This window comes from Loxodonta africana, chromosome Y (genome assembly GCF_030014295.1).
Source record: "Loxodonta africana isolate mLoxAfr1 chromosome Y, mLoxAfr1.hap2, whole genome shotgun sequence".
In the NCBI taxonomy this organism is placed as follows: domain Eukaryota; kingdom Metazoa; phylum Chordata; class Mammalia; order Proboscidea; family Elephantidae; genus Loxodonta; species Loxodonta africana.
The window spans coordinates 23,760,976-23,778,874 of NC_087370.1; the positions used below are offsets into that span (position 1 = coordinate 23,760,976).

The following is a 17,899-nucleotide window of genomic DNA, read 5'->3' on the forward strand; positions in this document are numbered from 1 at the left end:
ATCAACAAGGCTAACACAGGCTCCATTCATTGTTGTTGTCAATATTAGTTACCATCAAGTTGATTCTGAATCAACTTGTATCAGGGTAGGATTGTGCTCCACAGGGTTTTCAAGGCTGTTTTTTTTAATCTTTACAGGAGCAGATCACCAGGCCTTTCTTCCAAGGCACCTCTGGGTGATTTTCAATTGCCAACCTTTCAGCTAGTAGTAGAGCGCGTAAACATTTGGGTCACCCAAGAACTTCTTTGTAATAATAATAAACATTTATTGATAACTTGCCCTGTGCAATGCATGGTCCTGTTGTTGTTAGGTGCTGTTGAGTCAATTCTGACCCACAGAGACCCTACGTACAACAGAATGAAACACTGCCTGGTCCTGCTCCAGCCTCACAATAGTTGTTATGCTTGAGCCCACGGTTGCCGCCACTATGTCAATTCTTGTCCTTATGGGTCTTCCTTTTTTTCCCCTTACCAAGCATGATGTCCTTTTCCAGGGACTGGCCCCTCTTGATAACATGCCCAAAGTGTGTGAGAGGAAGTCTGACCATTCTTGCTTCCAAGGCACATTTTGGCTGTACTTTAAATGTATTGCTTCATTTTAACACTCACAGAAACCCTTCCAGGACAGCGCCCTAACTCTCCCTCCCCTCTCCCCTCCTCTCAGGCTTGAAGTAATTCGAGCCTCTGAAATATGTCCCGCCTCCTTGGCCCATGGCCACCCCCAATTCTTCAGCCTGGAAATAGAAACTTCTGAGAAATCGAAACTACTGAGAGAAGTGAGGCCAGGAAGCTAAACCTCTCACGCAAGACCCTCATCTACTGCTGGACGTCTCAGGAAACCATGAACCACACTTCTCAACACTTCTTCACTCGCGCAGGTACCAGCCTCTCTCCAGCCTACGAGATGCTCAAAGAGGAACATGAGGTGGAAATGTTGGGGGCTCCCCACTGCTCGGTGCCCCCTGGCCCCGTGGCGCCCGTGACATCCACCGTGATCAACATCCGCAGTGATACCTCGGTGCCGGATCATATCGTCTGGTCCCTCTTCAACACGATCTGTATAAACTGCTTCTGCCTAGGGTTTGTGGCCTTCGCCTACTCCGTGAAGGTGCGTGTGTGTGTGCCAGACACCCAGGGGATTCTCCAGGAGGGTGCACTTGGGCGCTAGGGGTGCCCTCTGCCCACTTGGTTCTGGGGCTACCAAGGGTGTTTGTGTGTGTTCTTGTGTGTGCCTTTGTGGATGTGTGTGTGTCCATGTGTATGCATGTGCACGTGTGTGTGTCCGTGTTTACACATGTGCACATGTGTGTGCCGGGCACCTGGGCGATTCTTCACCAGGGCGGAGTGAGCACTTGGAGTGCGCTCCCCCCAGATGGGCCTGGCGGGGAGAAAGGACCTGTGTGTGTCCCTGCGTTAATATTTTTGTGTGTGTCTCTCTTGCGCGTGTATTTTATGTGTGCTTCCTTGTGAGTGTCTGTGTCTTGGGAGGGGGGTCTTTCACAGCGTAGATCAGCAATGACACCCCAGAGGGTGCTTGAGGATGTCCTTATCAGTCCATGTTCCCACAACTTCCCCAAAAAATGTTTGTCAGAGTTAACAGAGAAGTTCATCCCTCCCTCACCCTTGGGTTAGGGCTCCAGGCTGGGGCTGGGGTGGGGGGAAGGAAGGAAGGGTGGCACTGGGGCACAGCAGAGGGAAGACAAGCCCAAGGCTCCCTGAAAGGACTGGGGGATTGTGAGGAGGTCTCTGCCCCAGCAGGCAGGGAAAGAAACTGTCCTGCTAGGGCTCCATGGAACGGGGGGGGGGGGGCTCTCAGATGTGGGTGAGGGCCAGTGCAGGCTGAACTGGGGACAGAGCTTCAGGTGCCCTCATTGTTTCCTCTCCTTCAGTCTAGGGACCGGAAGATGGTGGGCGACATGATAGGGGCCCAGAGCTACGCCTCCACAGCCAAGTGCCTGAACATTTGTGCCCTGCTCTTCAGTGTCCTGGTGACCATCGGGTTCATTGCTCTCGTGGCCAGTGGAGCCATGATAAGCCTCGATGCAATCTCAAAGCTCAGGCAGGCACAGGGGGGCCACTGACCGCTGCCCATTGCTGCTGCCTGAGTCCCCCAAGGCTCCACAGCTGGTCCTGCTTTCCCGCCTGTTGACACCCCACCCCAACTCTTGTCTAAAGCAGTTTGCACTCGATGATCTGTCTATAAACGAATTCAGTAAAGTTCCTCTGTGCGTAACGGGGAAACCCTGGTGTCATGGTGGTTAAGTGCTACAGCTGCTAACCTAAAGGTCAGCGGTTCGAATCTACCAGGCGCTCCTTAGAAACTATGGGGCAGTTCTACTCTGTCCTATAGGGTCACTATGAGTCAGAATCGACTCGACAGCAACGGGTTTGGTTTTGGTTTTTGGTGTGCAATGGTGCTGTGATATCGCCCGGGGAGAGGGTCCTGCTCTCAGTCACCAGTCTGCTCCTCAGCTGAGGGTCATCTCACCTTGTCCCACTACCAGGCAGAGCAGAGAGCAGGACACACCCTCAGGCCTGGCTGGTTCTGGCCTCAGGTGGGGCCACAGCTGGGCTGGAGTGGGGGCCCCTCTGACCCTGAGGTCTGAGCCCTGATGCAGGGCGGCTTCTTACAGGGGGATCGGTACTAGGAGGCACCCTCAGCCTCACACAGGGTGCAGAGGACCCTACTGAGGCACTCTGGGATGCCTAGGTCCAGCGGTCAGCCCTCTGGGGTGCACCTGGACCCTAGCTGTTCTGACAGGACCAAGCTTCCAGTGATCCCTTGTCTCTGGAGCACAGAGAAGGGAGAGCGCTAGCTCCTGAAGGGTCTTCCTCTGACCACCGCCCGGGAACCCGAGGGAAAGGTGGGTGGCCCCAGCTGGCGGCACCTCCTGCTTGGTAGCCCTGGATGAAAGAGGCTGCAGGTCCAGACTCAACTGCTCAGGCCTCAGGGAGGTTTTCCAGCCCATCCACGGGAGCCGGGCCTCTGTGGGGGCTGGGGCTACAGTTCCGGGAGGCGGGGCCGCCCTCTCAGTGATCCTGGGGAAGAACTTTCCCCCGGGTAGATCTGCAGCGGGGTGGGGAGCGGCCTGCCAGGGCCTGCTTCCACGCCCTGCACGGTGGGGCAGGGGGTGAGAAGTCTGCGCGGCCCAGGCCCTCCTGGGACGGTCCTCATGGCTGGCCTCAGGGAGTGGGCCCTCCTGGCACATCTGGGTCCCAGCAGAGGGGACAACGGCCAGTCCAGTCTGCAGAAGCTCCGGCCCGTGCTTTCCCTGGTGTGTCCCCGATCCATCTTGGATCCACCCAGCCCCGACTTTTCATCCTTACTCCCCCTCCCCCAGCGTCCTAACTCTTCTCTGGCGGAGGCGCCGGCACCCCGCTCTCCCGGGGGTGCCCTTTACGTGAGCCCGGGGGGGGGGGGCCGAGCAGGGCGGGAGGCTGGGCGGTGGGGAGGGGGCGCGCTGTCCCTGCCTGGTTGGAGACAGAGAACTGCTCCGGAAAGGGGGCGGCACCCCCTACCGGCGGCCGGCAGCTCCCGGGTCTGGGGGAACCAGCTGCCCCAGGACAGGACCTGGGCGGGTCCAACGTCCCCTTGGATGGACCGTGCTCGGCGTGGCCTGAAGCGGCCAGATTTGGGCCGGAAGCTCCCCTAAGCTGCACTAACTTGAGAGTCTGAGAGGGCCCTGCCAAGTGAGGAGACCCCCACCGTCGTGCAGGCCCCCAGTGGCGTCATTAGGGTTGGTATCACCCGGTATGTAACTCATGGCGTCACCTCTGACTTAGAAAGTAATGTGGGGGTCATCACCCCCTGTCCTTGAGCATAGAGAATGTGACCCAACTGGAGCAGGACTCAGGGACTCACAAGGACACATCCACTGGGCCCTGAAGTATAACGATAATAGCTAAGATAATCTTGCAAACCATCTTTTAGGGAACTTTTCACAGAAAGCCAATCAAACAGCACACAAAAGACTTTCTGGTCTTTATCTTTTTCTGTTAGCATTTAGTGAATAGAAATTTTTTGGCCCAATGAAGACCCTCCTGACTGTCGTTAGGGAAACCTGAAACCTTCACCAATGATGGTTAAGAAACACAATTCAAAACGTAGGATCAGAGTTTTCAGCCAATCTGTGAAAAGGTGAAGCTTTCAACGGTTTTGCCCATTTGTAACGTTAATAGATACTGATGACTCTAACCTCCTCTGGACTGGGGCAGACGTGGCTGTGGCAGCGTGCCTGTGCCTTTTCCCATCTCTGTTTATTCTGTAATACCCTTTGGACTTGGACAGACATGGCTCTGGCAGCATGCTTGTCCGGTTTTTCCATTTTGCCTCTGAAATATGCCGAATAAAACTTTCTTTTTGCTTTACTAAACTCTGTGATGTCTTTACACCTGGGTGGGCAGGCTGGCGGCCATCTCCCCTCTTCCCCCTTGGGCCAGCGGCCAGTTCCGCCCCTGCAGAACCGAGATCCCTCCCCTCCGCCCATCCCGCGCTCCCCCAGCACCTCTCTCTCCCTTTGGCCAAAGCCAAGACCCTCCTCTCCCTCCCATGGTGGCCGTCTGGCCGGCAGCCTGCACCCCCACTGGTAAGTGACACGTCTCCTTGGAGGCCCTCCCGCCCGAGGCACCCTGGGGTCATTTTGGTGTCATCGCCTGCGACAGTGAACCCACAGAGGCCTGAGGACGGACTTGACAGTCTGGAGGCCCTGGGCGCAGGCCCCGGCTCTCTGACCTGCACAGCCGCAGGCCCCTACCACCCGCCCACGGCTCAGATGTGCGGGGCCCGCGGAGGCAAAGGGAGGTGGGTCCTTGTTCCCGGCAGCAAGTCTGAGGGGGGCTACAAGTAAGAAGGGTTTCAGACTGAGGCAGCGGACGAGAGGGGGAAAGTTTCTGCCGACGCCGCTACCAGAGTCTCACCTTGAAATTCAGAGGGGGGCGCGCAATTTAGAGGTTGCACTCGGGCTCTGGAAAAGGGCGCGCGCGCACTTTACAGATTGCCCTGTGGCGCTGTAAATGTGGGTGGGGAGCAATTTAGAGATTAGTTCTGGGACCTAGAAATGGTGGGGGGGGGGGTCAGTTTAGAGATTGCCACTGGGCGCTCTAAATCGGGGGGGGGGGTGTCTGCAATTTAGGGATTGCCCCTGGGTGTTCTAATTGAGGGGGCAACCAGGGGCGGATTAACCAGTAGGGTGGGACGGTATGGTTTACAGTAAGAAAGGTACTAATGGGCTTGATTGAGTTTACTTACTCATCTGTAGTGATCAGTTTCACAGGTTTCCCCACATCTGTGTTGTGCTGAAAACCAGAAGAAATTGCGCACAACAGATTATTAAATAAATAAACACAGGTAAGCCTCTAGGTACCTTCCTTATTGGGTCACCTTAACCTTAACCTAAACCTAGTGCGGTCGAGTCGATTCCGACTCCTAGCGACCCTATAGGACAGAGTAGAACTGCCCCATAGAGTTTTTTGGATGACCTTACCGCTCTTAATTGGGTAATCAGCCCCAAACCGACTGGCCTGCCGTTGGCTCCGCCCCCTCCCTGACCCGTCCGTTGTGGCGCTCCGGCCCCACCTCGCCTGCTGTGATCCCAACTTCTCCCCAAGTTTGATGGGAGGTGGAGACCTGACCCGCTTTTAAGCTGGCTTCATTACCTGTGCCCTGAGACTCAGCCCCCTTTCGGGGCTCTGACCCATCCCTCCTCTTCAGGCTGCTGAGGAGGGAAGGTTGTCTAAGACAGGCCTCTCGTTCCACCTGCTGTGACCCAGCTCCCTTTCCCAGGGGGGAAGGTGAAGGTGGGTTCCCGCCCCCTCACTCTGTCCTGCCTTGGCCCTAACTTTGTCCCCAGGCTTGGAAATGTGCCCGAGGCCTGATAGTTTCAGACCTGCTCTCTACCTGTGTTCAGAGCCACACCTCCCAAGCTGAGTTTGGGCTCATGATGGTACAGAGAGGTGAGCATGGATTCAGACTGCCCTCTCCTGTCTCTGACCCCCAGAGGGGCTTCTATGGCTTCTCCTTCTGGCTCCTGGATTACCGAGACAAGAAAGACCTGGAGGGGATGCAGGAGCTGGAGCAGCAGTAGCAGGCCAGGGCCAGCCTGAATTCCCCGGCCGCCAACCTCTTCACGGTCAGCAGGTGGAGGACGAGTGACCTGTGCAGTCTCGGGCCCAGAGGGCCTTGCACTTGACCGCTCCTGGCATGGCCTACGGCTGTGGTCCCCATCTTGTACAATCCAGGGGGTGGTGTCTGTGCTGGGACTTGAGGGCGTGACAACAAGCCCTTGGTGGATGACCCCTGCAGCCCCAAGTACAACACCAAAAAAAAAAAAAAGAGAGAGAAGCGTTATCCTCAAGTTGATTCCGACACATCGCGACCCTACAGGACAGAATTTCCCCCACTGAGTTTTCAAGGAGCAGCTGGTGGATTCGAACTGCCGACCTTTGAGTTAGCAGCCGAGCTCTTAACCACTCTGCCACCAGGGCTCCGCAATGCTGAGGAGCTGGTCAGTTACTTCCTGCAGCTGGCTGCTGCTCAGGTAACCCCAGTATCCCAAGCCTATGGGACTGGTGCTGATAATTCAGGGCCCTTCCCGTGGCCTTGGCATTTCCTGTGAGGAAGGTAATTCCTTACTCACCATCACCATGTTCTCCTCTGGATTGGGGCACCTTCCTGATCAGAGCGGGAAGACCCCTCCCCCATTGCACACACTCCCCGATACCATGAGACAGCCTGGCGCGGTACCTCAGTGTCCGCATCCTCTTGGTCAGCCTGAAGGAACTCATGGACAACTGTTAACTATTTTTATCTGTGTGTCACTATCTCCCACATGCCATTGTCCACTTTTTTTATATAAATTAATAGGCTATTTTTTAGAGCCATTTTAGGGTTACAGAAAAATTGTACAGCAAGTACAGGGTTCCCATGTACTTCTGCCTCCCTGCATACAGTTTCTCCTATTATCATAAAGTCTTGATCACACACACACACATATATATCCAGGACACAGCTGCACACAGGTGGCCCAGGACACCCTGGCCTGAGGGCTTCCCTATCCCACCTGCTTTGCCTGCACTACCACAGCAACCATACTGAGAGGACCATAGACCTAGGCATGTTGGTGACAATGCAAACATGTGATTCAAGAACCTTGACAAGCTCATCTACCTGGTCAACACCCAGGTCAGTGTGCTCACCCAGGGTACCTGTGTGCACGTATGTGCTTGTATTTTTGCTTTGAGCCATAGTGATTGGTCCTGTAACAAATGACCACACACTTAATGGCCTAGAACTACAGAAACATATTGCCTTATGGTTCTCTCGGTCAAAAGTCCAACATGGTGGCTCCACAATAATAGTAGGAGACTTCAAAACACCACTTTTGGTGAAGGACAGAATATCCAGAAAGAAGCTCAATAAAGACACGGAAGATCTAAATGCCACAATCAACCTACTTGACCTCAGAGACATATCCAGAACACTCCACCCAACAGCAGCCAAGTATACTTTCTTTTCTAGCTCACATGGAACATTCTCTAGAATAGACCACATATCAGGCCTTAACAGAACCCGAAACATTGACATATGACAAAGCATCTTTTCTGACCATAAAGCCATGAAAGTAGAAATCAATAACAGAAAAAGCAAGGAAAAAAAAAAAAATCAAACACTTGGAAACTGAACAACATCTTGCTCAAAAACTACTGGGTTATAGAAGAAATCAAGGACAGAACACAGAAGTCCAAAGTGGATCTCACTGGGCTGAAAGCTCGGTGTTAGCAGGGTTGCCTTTCTTTCTGGAGGCTCTGGAGAGAATCTGTTTCCTTACCTCTGCAGCTGCTAAAGGCTGCCCTCATTCCTTGGGGGGTGGCCCCTTCCTCCATCTTCTAGGCCAGCAACCCAGCATCTCTCTGACCTTACTCGGTAATTACGTCTTCCCTCCTGTCCTTTCACCTCTTCTGTCTTCCTCTTCCACTTTCAAAGATCCCCATAGTCATGAATTGAATTGTGTCCCCCAAAAAATACGTGTCAACTTGGTTAGGCCATGATTCCCAGTATTGCCTGGTTGTCCTCCCTTTTTTGATGTGTAATTTTATGCTAAAGAGGATTAGGGTGGGATTGTAATAACACCCTTCCTCAGTTCACCTCCATGATCACTCCCTGGGGTGTAGCCTGTACTACCTTTTATCTTAAAAACCAAAAACCAAACCCACTGCTCTCCAGTCGATTCCGACTAGTAGAGACCCTATAGGACAGAGTAGAACTGCCCCTTAGAGTTTCCAAGGAGAGCCTGGCAGATTCTAACTGCCGACCTTTATCTTACAAGAGATAAAAAGAAAGGGAAGCATGCAGAGAGTTGGGGACCTCGAACCACCAAGAAAGCAGCACTGGGAGCAGAGCGTGTCCTTGGGACCCGGGGTCCCTGCGCCTAAGAAGCTCCTCGACCAGGGGAAGATTGAAGAGAAAGACCTTCCTTCAGATCTGACAGTGAGAGGAAGCCTTCCCCTGGAGCTGACACCCTGAATTTGGACTTTTAGCCTACTTTACTGTGAGAGAATAAACCTCTCTTTGTTAAAGCCATCCACTTGTATGTCGGTTACAGCAGTGATAGATGACTAAGACACCTGTGACGACATTTTGGAGCCCTGGTGGTACAGTGGTTAAGAGCTCAGCTGCTAACCAAAAGGTCGGCAGTTGGAATCCACCAGCAGCTTCTTGGAAGCTCCATGGGACAGTTTTACTCTGTCCTATAGGGCTGTTGTGAGCCAGAAACAACTCAACGGCCACAGGTTTTGGTTTTGGGTGATGATATTGGGTCCAGCCCGATAATCCAGGATAATCTCCCTGTTTTAAAGTCAGCTGATTAGCAAATTTAATTCCATCTGGACCTTTACTTCCGTTTTGCCATGGAACCTTGGGTATTCACAGTTTCTGGGAATGAGGACATCTATGGGGGTGTGGCCATTATTTTACATACCAGGAGTTGTTGGGGCAACCTCTGCAAACGGTCTGCGACTGGGGGCCTGTCAGCACAGAACCTTGTGTCATCTCTCCCATCTATGGTCCCCCTTCCTGTCAACCACATCCTCAGAGTCCTCTACCTACCCCACCTCCACGTCCTCACCTACCCACTCAGTTCCTGCACTGCTATTTCACCAAAAACACTCTATACCATGTTGCTGAGGGCCTTCCAGCAGACATTTCTCAGTCCTCCTCCATATCCGGAGCCCTGGTGCCACAGTGGTTAAGAGCTTGGCTGCTAACCAAAAGGTTGTCTGTTCAAATCCAACCATGGCTCGTTGGAAACCCTATGGGGCAGTTCTACTGTCCTATGGAGTCGCTGTGAGTCAGAATCAACTTGACGGCATCAGGTCTCCATATCCTGGGCCCCGAGGAGCCTTCAACACCCTGGGTCACTTCCTCCTGCACATACTATGCATTTGGCTACCAAGATGCCACCCTCTTCATTTTTCTCCTGCTAACAACTGCTCCTTTGCAGACTCTTTTGCAAACTCTGGCAATGGACGCTCTGGCTGCAGTTCCTGGCCCTGCCACTGACCGCCTCTGTGACCTTCGGCGGTGCTCTGAAATGCTCAGCGCCTTAGTTTTCTCATCTGTGAAATGGTTGTGATGGTGGTCCCCACCTTGCAGGGCTGGTAGGAGAGTTGACTGGGTTCATATGCATACATTAGCAGAACATTGTCTGGCTCCTTGCAGGTGTTAGTGGTTGTTCATTATTATCTTTTTCTGGCTGGAAAACTCCTGCTTCTCCATCAAGACATGAGCTGCAGTGTTGTTACCCAATTAGGGTCCGTACCCTGGATCATTCGAGCCAATGAAATGTACTCCAAGTCAGAAAGAGGGAGAAAGTTTATTAAGGAGATGTATATATCAACGGGGACCCGGCAGCAACACAGACTGTCTCCACGGAGTCCCCAAGAGCAATTTTACATTAGGGCTTATATAGAATCTTATAAGGCTTAGAAGTGTCTTTGTAGTCCACGGATGGCCTGGCTGGAAGAGTTATTCATTACAAGATAGTGACAAAAGGCTCTTTATCAGACTAAAGATATACATATCAGATACCTGGGACCTGATTTTCCTGTGGGGGCTTGTAAGTCACAGGTGGTTGGACAGAACAAAACAAAGTTGTTTGCATCAGAGCAAACAAAGAACAAAGTCATCAACATTAGGTCAAAACAAAGTCATTAACAGGTATGTGAAGGAGGGGGCAGTCAGAGCAAGAAGAACTTACAGGGTCATCATGGTGTTCGTTATGTCAAGCTCTCAGTCGCCCATTTTGAAAAAGGAGAAAACATGCCGGGGAGTATTCAGGTCACAGTGTCTCCTCCTCCAGTATGGCTTCTCCAAACCCCAGGCTCCGTTCATACCCGATGCCACATCCAAGCCAATTTTAACCAATCGACTATTTGCTTAATGTCTCTCTTCCCATCTTGACTGGGAATTCCATGAGGGCAAGGGCTAGCCTCTCTGGTACTTGACTGTGTCTGCAGTCCTGGCATATGGAAGAACTGAGTGATTGCACACTGAGTCAACATGGCCTCTGTGTCTGGGTGTGTAAATGTGCCTACACCTGTGTGTGCCGGTATGTAGACGGGTGTGTACCCAGGTAAAGGGACATAGTCCCACGTGCATCCCTTTATTTCCTCAAATATTTATTGAGCACCTACTGTGTACTGGGCACGGGGGTTTCAGCATCAGCAGAAGAAAGCTTCTTGTGTCTCTACCTTCCTCTGTTGAAGATGAGCCTCCATTCACCATAAAAACTGTGACATTTGGCACAAATAATTCTTCCTAAAAAAATTATTATTCCTCAGGGAGCATCTGGCTCACTTGGCATAACATACTTTATAAAGAAAACGTTTCACGTTCTACTTTGGTGAGTAGCGTCTGAGGTCTTAAAAGCCTGTGAGCGGCCATCTAGGAAAATCCACTGGTCTCACCCCCTTCCGGAGCAGGAAAGAATGTAGAACACTAAAGATACAAGGGAAAGATTAGTTCAAAGGACTAATGGACCAGAACTACCACAGCCTCCACCAGTCCGAGTCTGAGTCCAGTACAACTAGATGGTGCCCGGCTACCACGACCGACTGCTCTGACAGGGGTCACAATACACGGTCGTAGACAGAGCTGGAAAAAAATGTAGAACAAAATCCTAACTCACAAAAAAAGACCAGACTTACTGGCCTGACAGAGACTGGAGAAACCCTGAGAGTATGGCCCCCAGACACCCTTTTAGTTCAGTAATGAAGTCACTCCTGAGATTCACCCTTCAGCCAAAGATTGGAAAGGCCCATAAAACAAAGTGAGACTAAAGGGGCACACCAGCCTATGGGCAAGGGCTGGAAGGCAGGAGGGAAAAGGAAAGCTGGTAATTGGGAACGATATGCCGTGGGGTTGGCAACCAATGTCACAAAACAATCTATGTATTAATTGTTTAATCAGAAACTGATTTGCTCTGTAAAGCTTCATCTAAAGTACGATTAAAAAAGGGGCGGGGGGGCGAAGAAAAGATTATTCCTGCATTATACGAAAAACCATTGCTGTGGATTCGATTCTGACTCATAGGAACCCTACAGGACAGAGTAGAACTGTCCCCATAGGGTTTCCAAGGAGCAGCTGGTGGATTCGAACTGCCAATCTTTTGGTGAGCAGCCGAGTGCTTCACCACTATGCCACAAGGGCTCCTCCTGTACTATAATGTCCAAGAAAACCGTACGGAACAGTTCTACTCTTTTAACACATGGGGTCACCATGAGTCGGTATTGACTTGATGGCAACAAGCTTAGTTGGGTTTTTTTTTTTTTTAAATAAAGTCACAATTTTTCCACTAAGGTTTTCAGTAATAAAACCAAAATTATTTTTGAAGGTTTAGTACAATTTCAAGTTTATTCTTGCATCCCCGAGATTCTTTCAAGGTTGGTAATTATTTGGTTTTGTATTCATTTTCACACTTGGCTCTTGTTTTGCACTCAAGACGTGTCTTAAGAGCACCTGATGGGTGAATGTGCACGCACGTATTGAAGCCTGTAGGTTCACACGTGTGTGCCCTCAGAGAAGACTCGCTCCAGGGACCCTCACCACCTCCGAGCCACCAGGAGCGCGCCAACACGCTGAGGGCTGGGGACTCTAGGAGGCGCTGAGGCGGGGGGTGAAGAGACACAGGCCTGGGTCTGGGTTTGGTTTGACCACTGAAGGGGATTGGACTTGGCCAACCAGGAATAACGGTGGAGGGTGATTCGGCCTTCCCGTCCACGATCCCCTATGGACCCAGTTGTTGGTCGCAGGGCTTCAAAGCGGTTTTGCCCGGTTTGGTCATGCCCGAGGAAGTGTCCCTGGAAGAAATCTGAATTTTTCTAAATTAGGGTGAACTGGAAAGATAGCTGGAATGGGAAAAATTACAGGTCAAAACCCTTCTAGAAACTTATTAACTTCTGTCTTGGACAACAAGGGCAGCGCATCAATTGCATAGCAACCACATCGCATGCCCTGGATTTTGAGCACAGTCTCAAGCCATGTTGCCCTGTTCATAGATGGCGGCGCCCCGCTCAGAGATGGCGGCGCCCCGCTCAGAGATGGCGGCTAACGGTGCTGCTTTGAATGTCGCTCAGTCCTGCCAATAACCCAATCTCACGCATCAGGCTCCTGAAAGGGCTCACGACGCCTCTTCCAAGTCTCCCATTCCAGGGCTTCGATCTGTGATTTTTCCCATTCCCCGTACCATGCCGAATCTGCCAAATGGTAAAACTTTGGGTCTCTTCCTGTTTCCCTTTGTCAGCCAGGACTGAGCCGGTTTGAACCAGTTGGAAGCCCGGGTTGGCGGCTCTGCCTGCAGAGGCTTTTAAGTTGCATTCCGGCGTTTTGGGCTGGGCCGGGCTAAACGGGGCGGGGTAGACAGGGCGCCCGACACCCACGTGGCCCCGAATGTCACATGTGCCTGCAGAAAACGTTTCTAAATCCCCTCCCAGAGTGGGAATCAAGGCAGGATCCTGGGCCAGCCAGGAACGCCTGGGAGGGGACCCTGAGCCTGGTTGCGGCCCCTCGTGGGGCCTGGTTAACAGATGTGCTCTTAATTTTTTTTTTCCTAGTCTCTCTCTAAAGAGAGGGACCATCCAGCAGGCCCAGAGGCCCAAGGAGGGTTCCCCAGCCTAGTCCGGGTCCCATGTGCAGCCCAGTGGCTTGATGCACCTCCCAAATGCCTTACAAAGCCTCCATGCAGAGGAGGAGACCTGAGGAGCTGACCAGGGAAGTGTGGGCAAAAGAGGCCCCAGCCTGTCAACCGCCCCTTGTTTGACGCGGATTACTGGGTGGAAACTCAGGTTCTTACTTGACATTACTCCTATTGGCCAATAAAGGAGAGACCGAGGTGAGAGAACGAAAAGACACCTTTATTTCTTTTTACAAGGAAATGGTGCTTACTGTTGCCAAGGCTACTGGCCAAGGGTGGGCAGGCAGGCTACTTTTTTTTTTTCTTAATTGTGCTTTAAGTGAAAGTTTATAAATCAAGTCATTCTCCCATACAAAACCTTGTATATGCCTGGCTATATACTTCTAGTTGCTCTCCCCCTAATGAGACAGCACACTCCGTCTCTCCACCCTGTGTTTCCGTGCCCATTCAGCCAGCTTCTGTCCTCCTCGGACTTCTCATCTCCCCTCCAGATAGAAGCTGCCCACATAGTCTCATGTGTCTTGATCCAAGAAGCCCACTCCTCAGCAGTATCATTTTCTGTCTTGTAGTCCAACCCAATCCCTGTCTGAAGACTTGACTTTGAGAATGGTTCTTGTCTTGGGCTAACAGAAGGTCTGGGGACCATGACCTCCCGGGTCCCTCTGGTCTCAGTCAGACCATTAAGTCTGGTCTTTTTACTAGAATTTGGGGTCTGCATCCCACTGCTCTCCTGCTCCCTCAGGGGTTCTCTGTTGTGTTCCCTGTCAGGGCAGCCATTGGTTGTAGCTGGGCAGCATCTAGTTTGGGTCTCAGGCCAATAGTAGTCTTTGATTTATGTAGCCAATTCTGATTCTTCGGCTCATACTCACTTTGTGTCTTTGGTGTTTTTCATTCTCCTTTGGTCCAGGTGGGTTGACCCCAATTGCTGCATCTTAGATGGCCACTTGCTAGTGCTTAAGACCCCAGACACAGGTAGGGTACTTTTAAAGGGGTTTACAAGTAGGGAGTTCATACATACATATTATGTCAGCAACATTTATAGTGGTACTAGTACTAGGCAGGTGCAATGGGGTTTACATACAACCTCCAAGCAAAAGCAGGATTCAAATGCAAAGCTGGGGGGGGTGGGGGGAGGTTCAAAGGAAAGGACTTTTCAATACAACACTGTGGGGGAGGAGGCCAGCTAAAGAATACAGCAGTGTGGGGGTCCTGTCTCCTAAGAACCTCTGGTGGCAGGATTGGACTGAGTCATGCTTGACCCTCACTTTGGGCCTGGTTGTTGCACATGTGCCTGTTTACAAGGTATTCAAGTTCCCCCCCCAAATGGGGGGGGCAGCATCCTGGGCTGGACGAGGAAGCCTGTGGAGGGTGCCAGGGACCCAGATGCTATCCCTTGTGAGCCCTGGGCATTGGGAGCACCTCTGAAAAGTTTATGTCTTTCTGTAGTGGCCGAGACCAGCAGAGGCAGCTGTGAAGGCTCAAGGTCAGTGCCGTGAGCCTGTTCATTGTCCAGCATGCAGCCTGGCCCAACAAACACTCTTGAAAATGTTTCTAAGTCTCACTCCCGTGGCAGGGACCAGCATGGGCCAGCCTGGGAGGTTCAGGGAGGCTGCCCACACCATTCTGTGGTCCCACATAGGGCCTGGGTATGGCAGGTGTCCCTAAAAAAGGTTGACAAGTCCAAATCCTAGTCTGGGACCAGCCCAGGCCAGACGAGAAGCCCAGGAGAAGGTGCCCTGGGTCCGGCCACAGCCCATGTGGACCCACTTATAGGACGAACCTCCCAAAACTGTTTCAGCGGGGAGCATACGCCTGGGCTGGCAAGAAAGGCCTGGCCGTGGTGAAACCATGTCAGACTGTGCCTCCCCGCCAATTTTTCCCTCTGTCCAAAGGAGAGAACCAGCCTGAACCAGCCAGCGATGTCTGGGGAGTGTGTCCTGCCCAGGTCATGGCCCCGGAAGGGGCTTAGCCTCAATAAGCATCTCCCCAAAACATTTCTAAGTCACCTTCTGGTGATGGAGGCCAGCCTTGGTCAGAGAGGCCCCAGGAGGGCATCACCAGGCAGGGCCTTGATTCCAGAGTTGTTAAAATGCCTCCCCCTGAAAGTTTGCTAAGCCCCCTCCAGAGGCTAGGACGAGTCTGAGTAGAACAGGGCAGCCTAAGTACGTAGCCCAAGCCTAGCCTTGGTGCTATGTGGTGCCTGTGATGGGTGCACCTCTTGAAAATATTTCCAAGTCTCCTTCCGGATGGGAGAACTGCGTAGTAGCCATGGAGGAGGTGCAGGGAGGCCGTGTCCCTCATTGGATCTAGTCATAGGAGGAGCCCCTAAAGTATTTGTAAGTCCCCCTTCACTGGTATGGACAGGCCAGAGCCAGCCAGGGAGGCCTAGGGCAGGTGGTCTGGTCTTAGAAGGCACCCACCAAAAATGTTTCTAATCTCCTCCAGTGGTGTGGACCAGACTGGGTGGGCCAGTGTGGCTTGAGGAGTGTGAGCAGACCTCAGCCAACTCCCTCTTGGGCCCTGGTCACTGTATTCTTTCACTCTGAGAGGGGACACAGACCAGGCCAGGAGGGAAGCTGGGTGTGGGGGAACCAGGCCTGGTGTTGGTCCTGCTTGGGTGGCAGATTTTAAGACTCCTAACAAAAAAGATTTCTGAGTCCTTCTCACTAGCCTGGGACTGGTCCAAGCCAGTGAGGAATGATCATGGAGGAACCCCCTAGCCTGCCCATGGCCCTGTGTGGGACCAGATTGAGGATGTGGCTCTCAATGTTTTCTAAGCCCCCTCCCACCTTAGGGGGAGCAGACCCAGGCCAACCAGGGAGGCCTGGAAAGATGCCCCAGGTGCACCCAGTGAGCCGCTTAGGGCCTGGGCATTGGACGGACTTCCGGAAGACACTTCTAAGTTCCCCTGTGAAGGCCAGGCCTAGCCTGGCCAGCCATGGAGGCCACGGTCCTGCTTTGGGCCCTGTCTCTGGAGGTGCTCCCTGAGAAGGTGCCTAAGCCCCTGCTTGGTGGGGTCTGGTCAGGTGTATCGGTTGTCACATGTGCCTCTTGAAAAAGTTTTCCAGTCCCCCTCTGGAGAAGGCCACGGGCCTGGGCTGAGTAGAACACCTTAGGAGGGCTCTCCAGTCCTGCCACTGCCCCCGTGGGGCCCAGTTTCTGGATGTGACACTTACAAAATTTTTGTCTCCCTCTAGAGGAAAATACCAGTAGGAGCCCTGGTGGCACAGTGGTGAAGCATTTGGCTGCTAACCAAAAGGTCAGCAGTTCAAATCCCCCAGCCACTCCTTGGAAATACTAGTCTGTCCTGTGGGTTTGCTGTGAGTCGGAAGCAACTTGATGGCAATGGGTTTGGTTTTTTTCCTTGTTTATATAGGATCATAGCGAGTTCTTAACCACTACATCTCCAGGGCTCCATGACCCTATATAGGAACATATATATATATTGTTGTTGTTGAGTGCTGTCAAGTTGGTCCTGACTCATAGTGACCCTATAGGACAGAGTAGAACCATCCCATAGGGTTATCAAGGAGTGGCTAGTGGATTCAAACTTCTGACCTTTTGGTTAGTAGGCAAGCTCTTAAGCACTGCATCACCAGGGCTCCATATATATGTATAGGGTCACATTAGCTAATGGGGTCCGCATGTGACCAGGGCTGAGACCAGACCATTCCCCGCCCCCCCACCTCGGGCCTCTCAGAATGACTTAAAAAAAAAAAAAACCAAACCTGTTGCGGAGTTGATTCCAACTCTCTCTATATATGACCGTATACACATATATATGTGGCTCCAACAATGGGCAGAAGCATAACAATGATTGTGGGCATGGTTCGGGAACAGCAGTGTTTTGCTCTGTTGTAGGTAGGGTCGCTATGAGTCACAACGGACCGGAGGGCAGCTAACAACAACAACATGTGACCATATATATATATATAAAACCACATATATCCATGAGACTATAAACCCATTGCCATGGAGTCGATTCCTACTCATAGCGACCCTATAGGACACAGTAGAACTGCCCCATGCGATTTCCAAGGAGCGCCTGGTGGATTCGAAGTGCTGACCTTTGGGTTAGCAGCCTTAGCTCTCAACCCGAATGCTACCTAGGTTTCTATACATGTGACTATATATAGTTGGAATCGGGTTTGGTTTTGCGGGGGGAGTCATCCCGAGACGCCCAGGAGGGGGTTCTGGTCCTAGCCACAATCACACGTGGACCCCATTAGCTGATGTGTCTCCTGAAAGTGTTTCTAGGTCTCCCTCCAGAGTGGCTAGGGATGCCCCTGCAGGGCCATCTCCCGTGGGGCTTGGTAACCACCCTTGATTTCCAAAAACGTTTAAGTCCTCCTCCAGATGGGGAGACTGATGGGGATGGCCAGGGAGGGACGTGGAGGGCGCCCCCACAGCCTCATGTGGGGCCTGGTCATCAGGGGCACCTTCCAGAAGTGCTGTCTGTGTCCCCCGCCCAGGACAGAGGCGTCCTAGACCAGCGTGTCACCCCCGACTGCTGTAGGCGGGTGCTCCTGGCCTGAGACCCCCACCAGGCCGCCTTTGCAGGCCGCCTATGCGGTCCACGTAAGTCCAGGTTGTGCCGGTTGTCGGGCGCCACCTGGCGGCCACCTTTGTGTCGTCCCAGGCGCTCTGGCGGCCAACATGTGGGGTGGGCTTTGGCCGCCAGGGATGGCAGTGAGGAAACCCTGGTGGCCTAGT

The 17,899-nt window shown here is 52.4% G+C and overlaps 1 protein-coding gene across 1 annotated transcript; it reads left to right on the top strand.

Moving 5' to 3' along the window:
- The first annotated feature begins 757 nt into the window (after positions 1-757).
- On the top strand, positions 758-2,240 carry LOC135229049 (interferon-induced transmembrane protein 3-like). The gene is made up of 2 exons (XM_064278815.1): positions 758-1,107; positions 1,889-2,240. The coding sequence occupies exons 1-2, from the start codon at positions 841-843 to the stop codon at positions 2,078-2,080; spliced, it is 459 nt and encodes a 152-aa protein (XP_064134885.1). The 5' UTR covers positions 758-840; the 3' UTR covers positions 2,081-2,240.
- Positions 2,241-17,899: the final 15,659 nt, after the last annotated feature.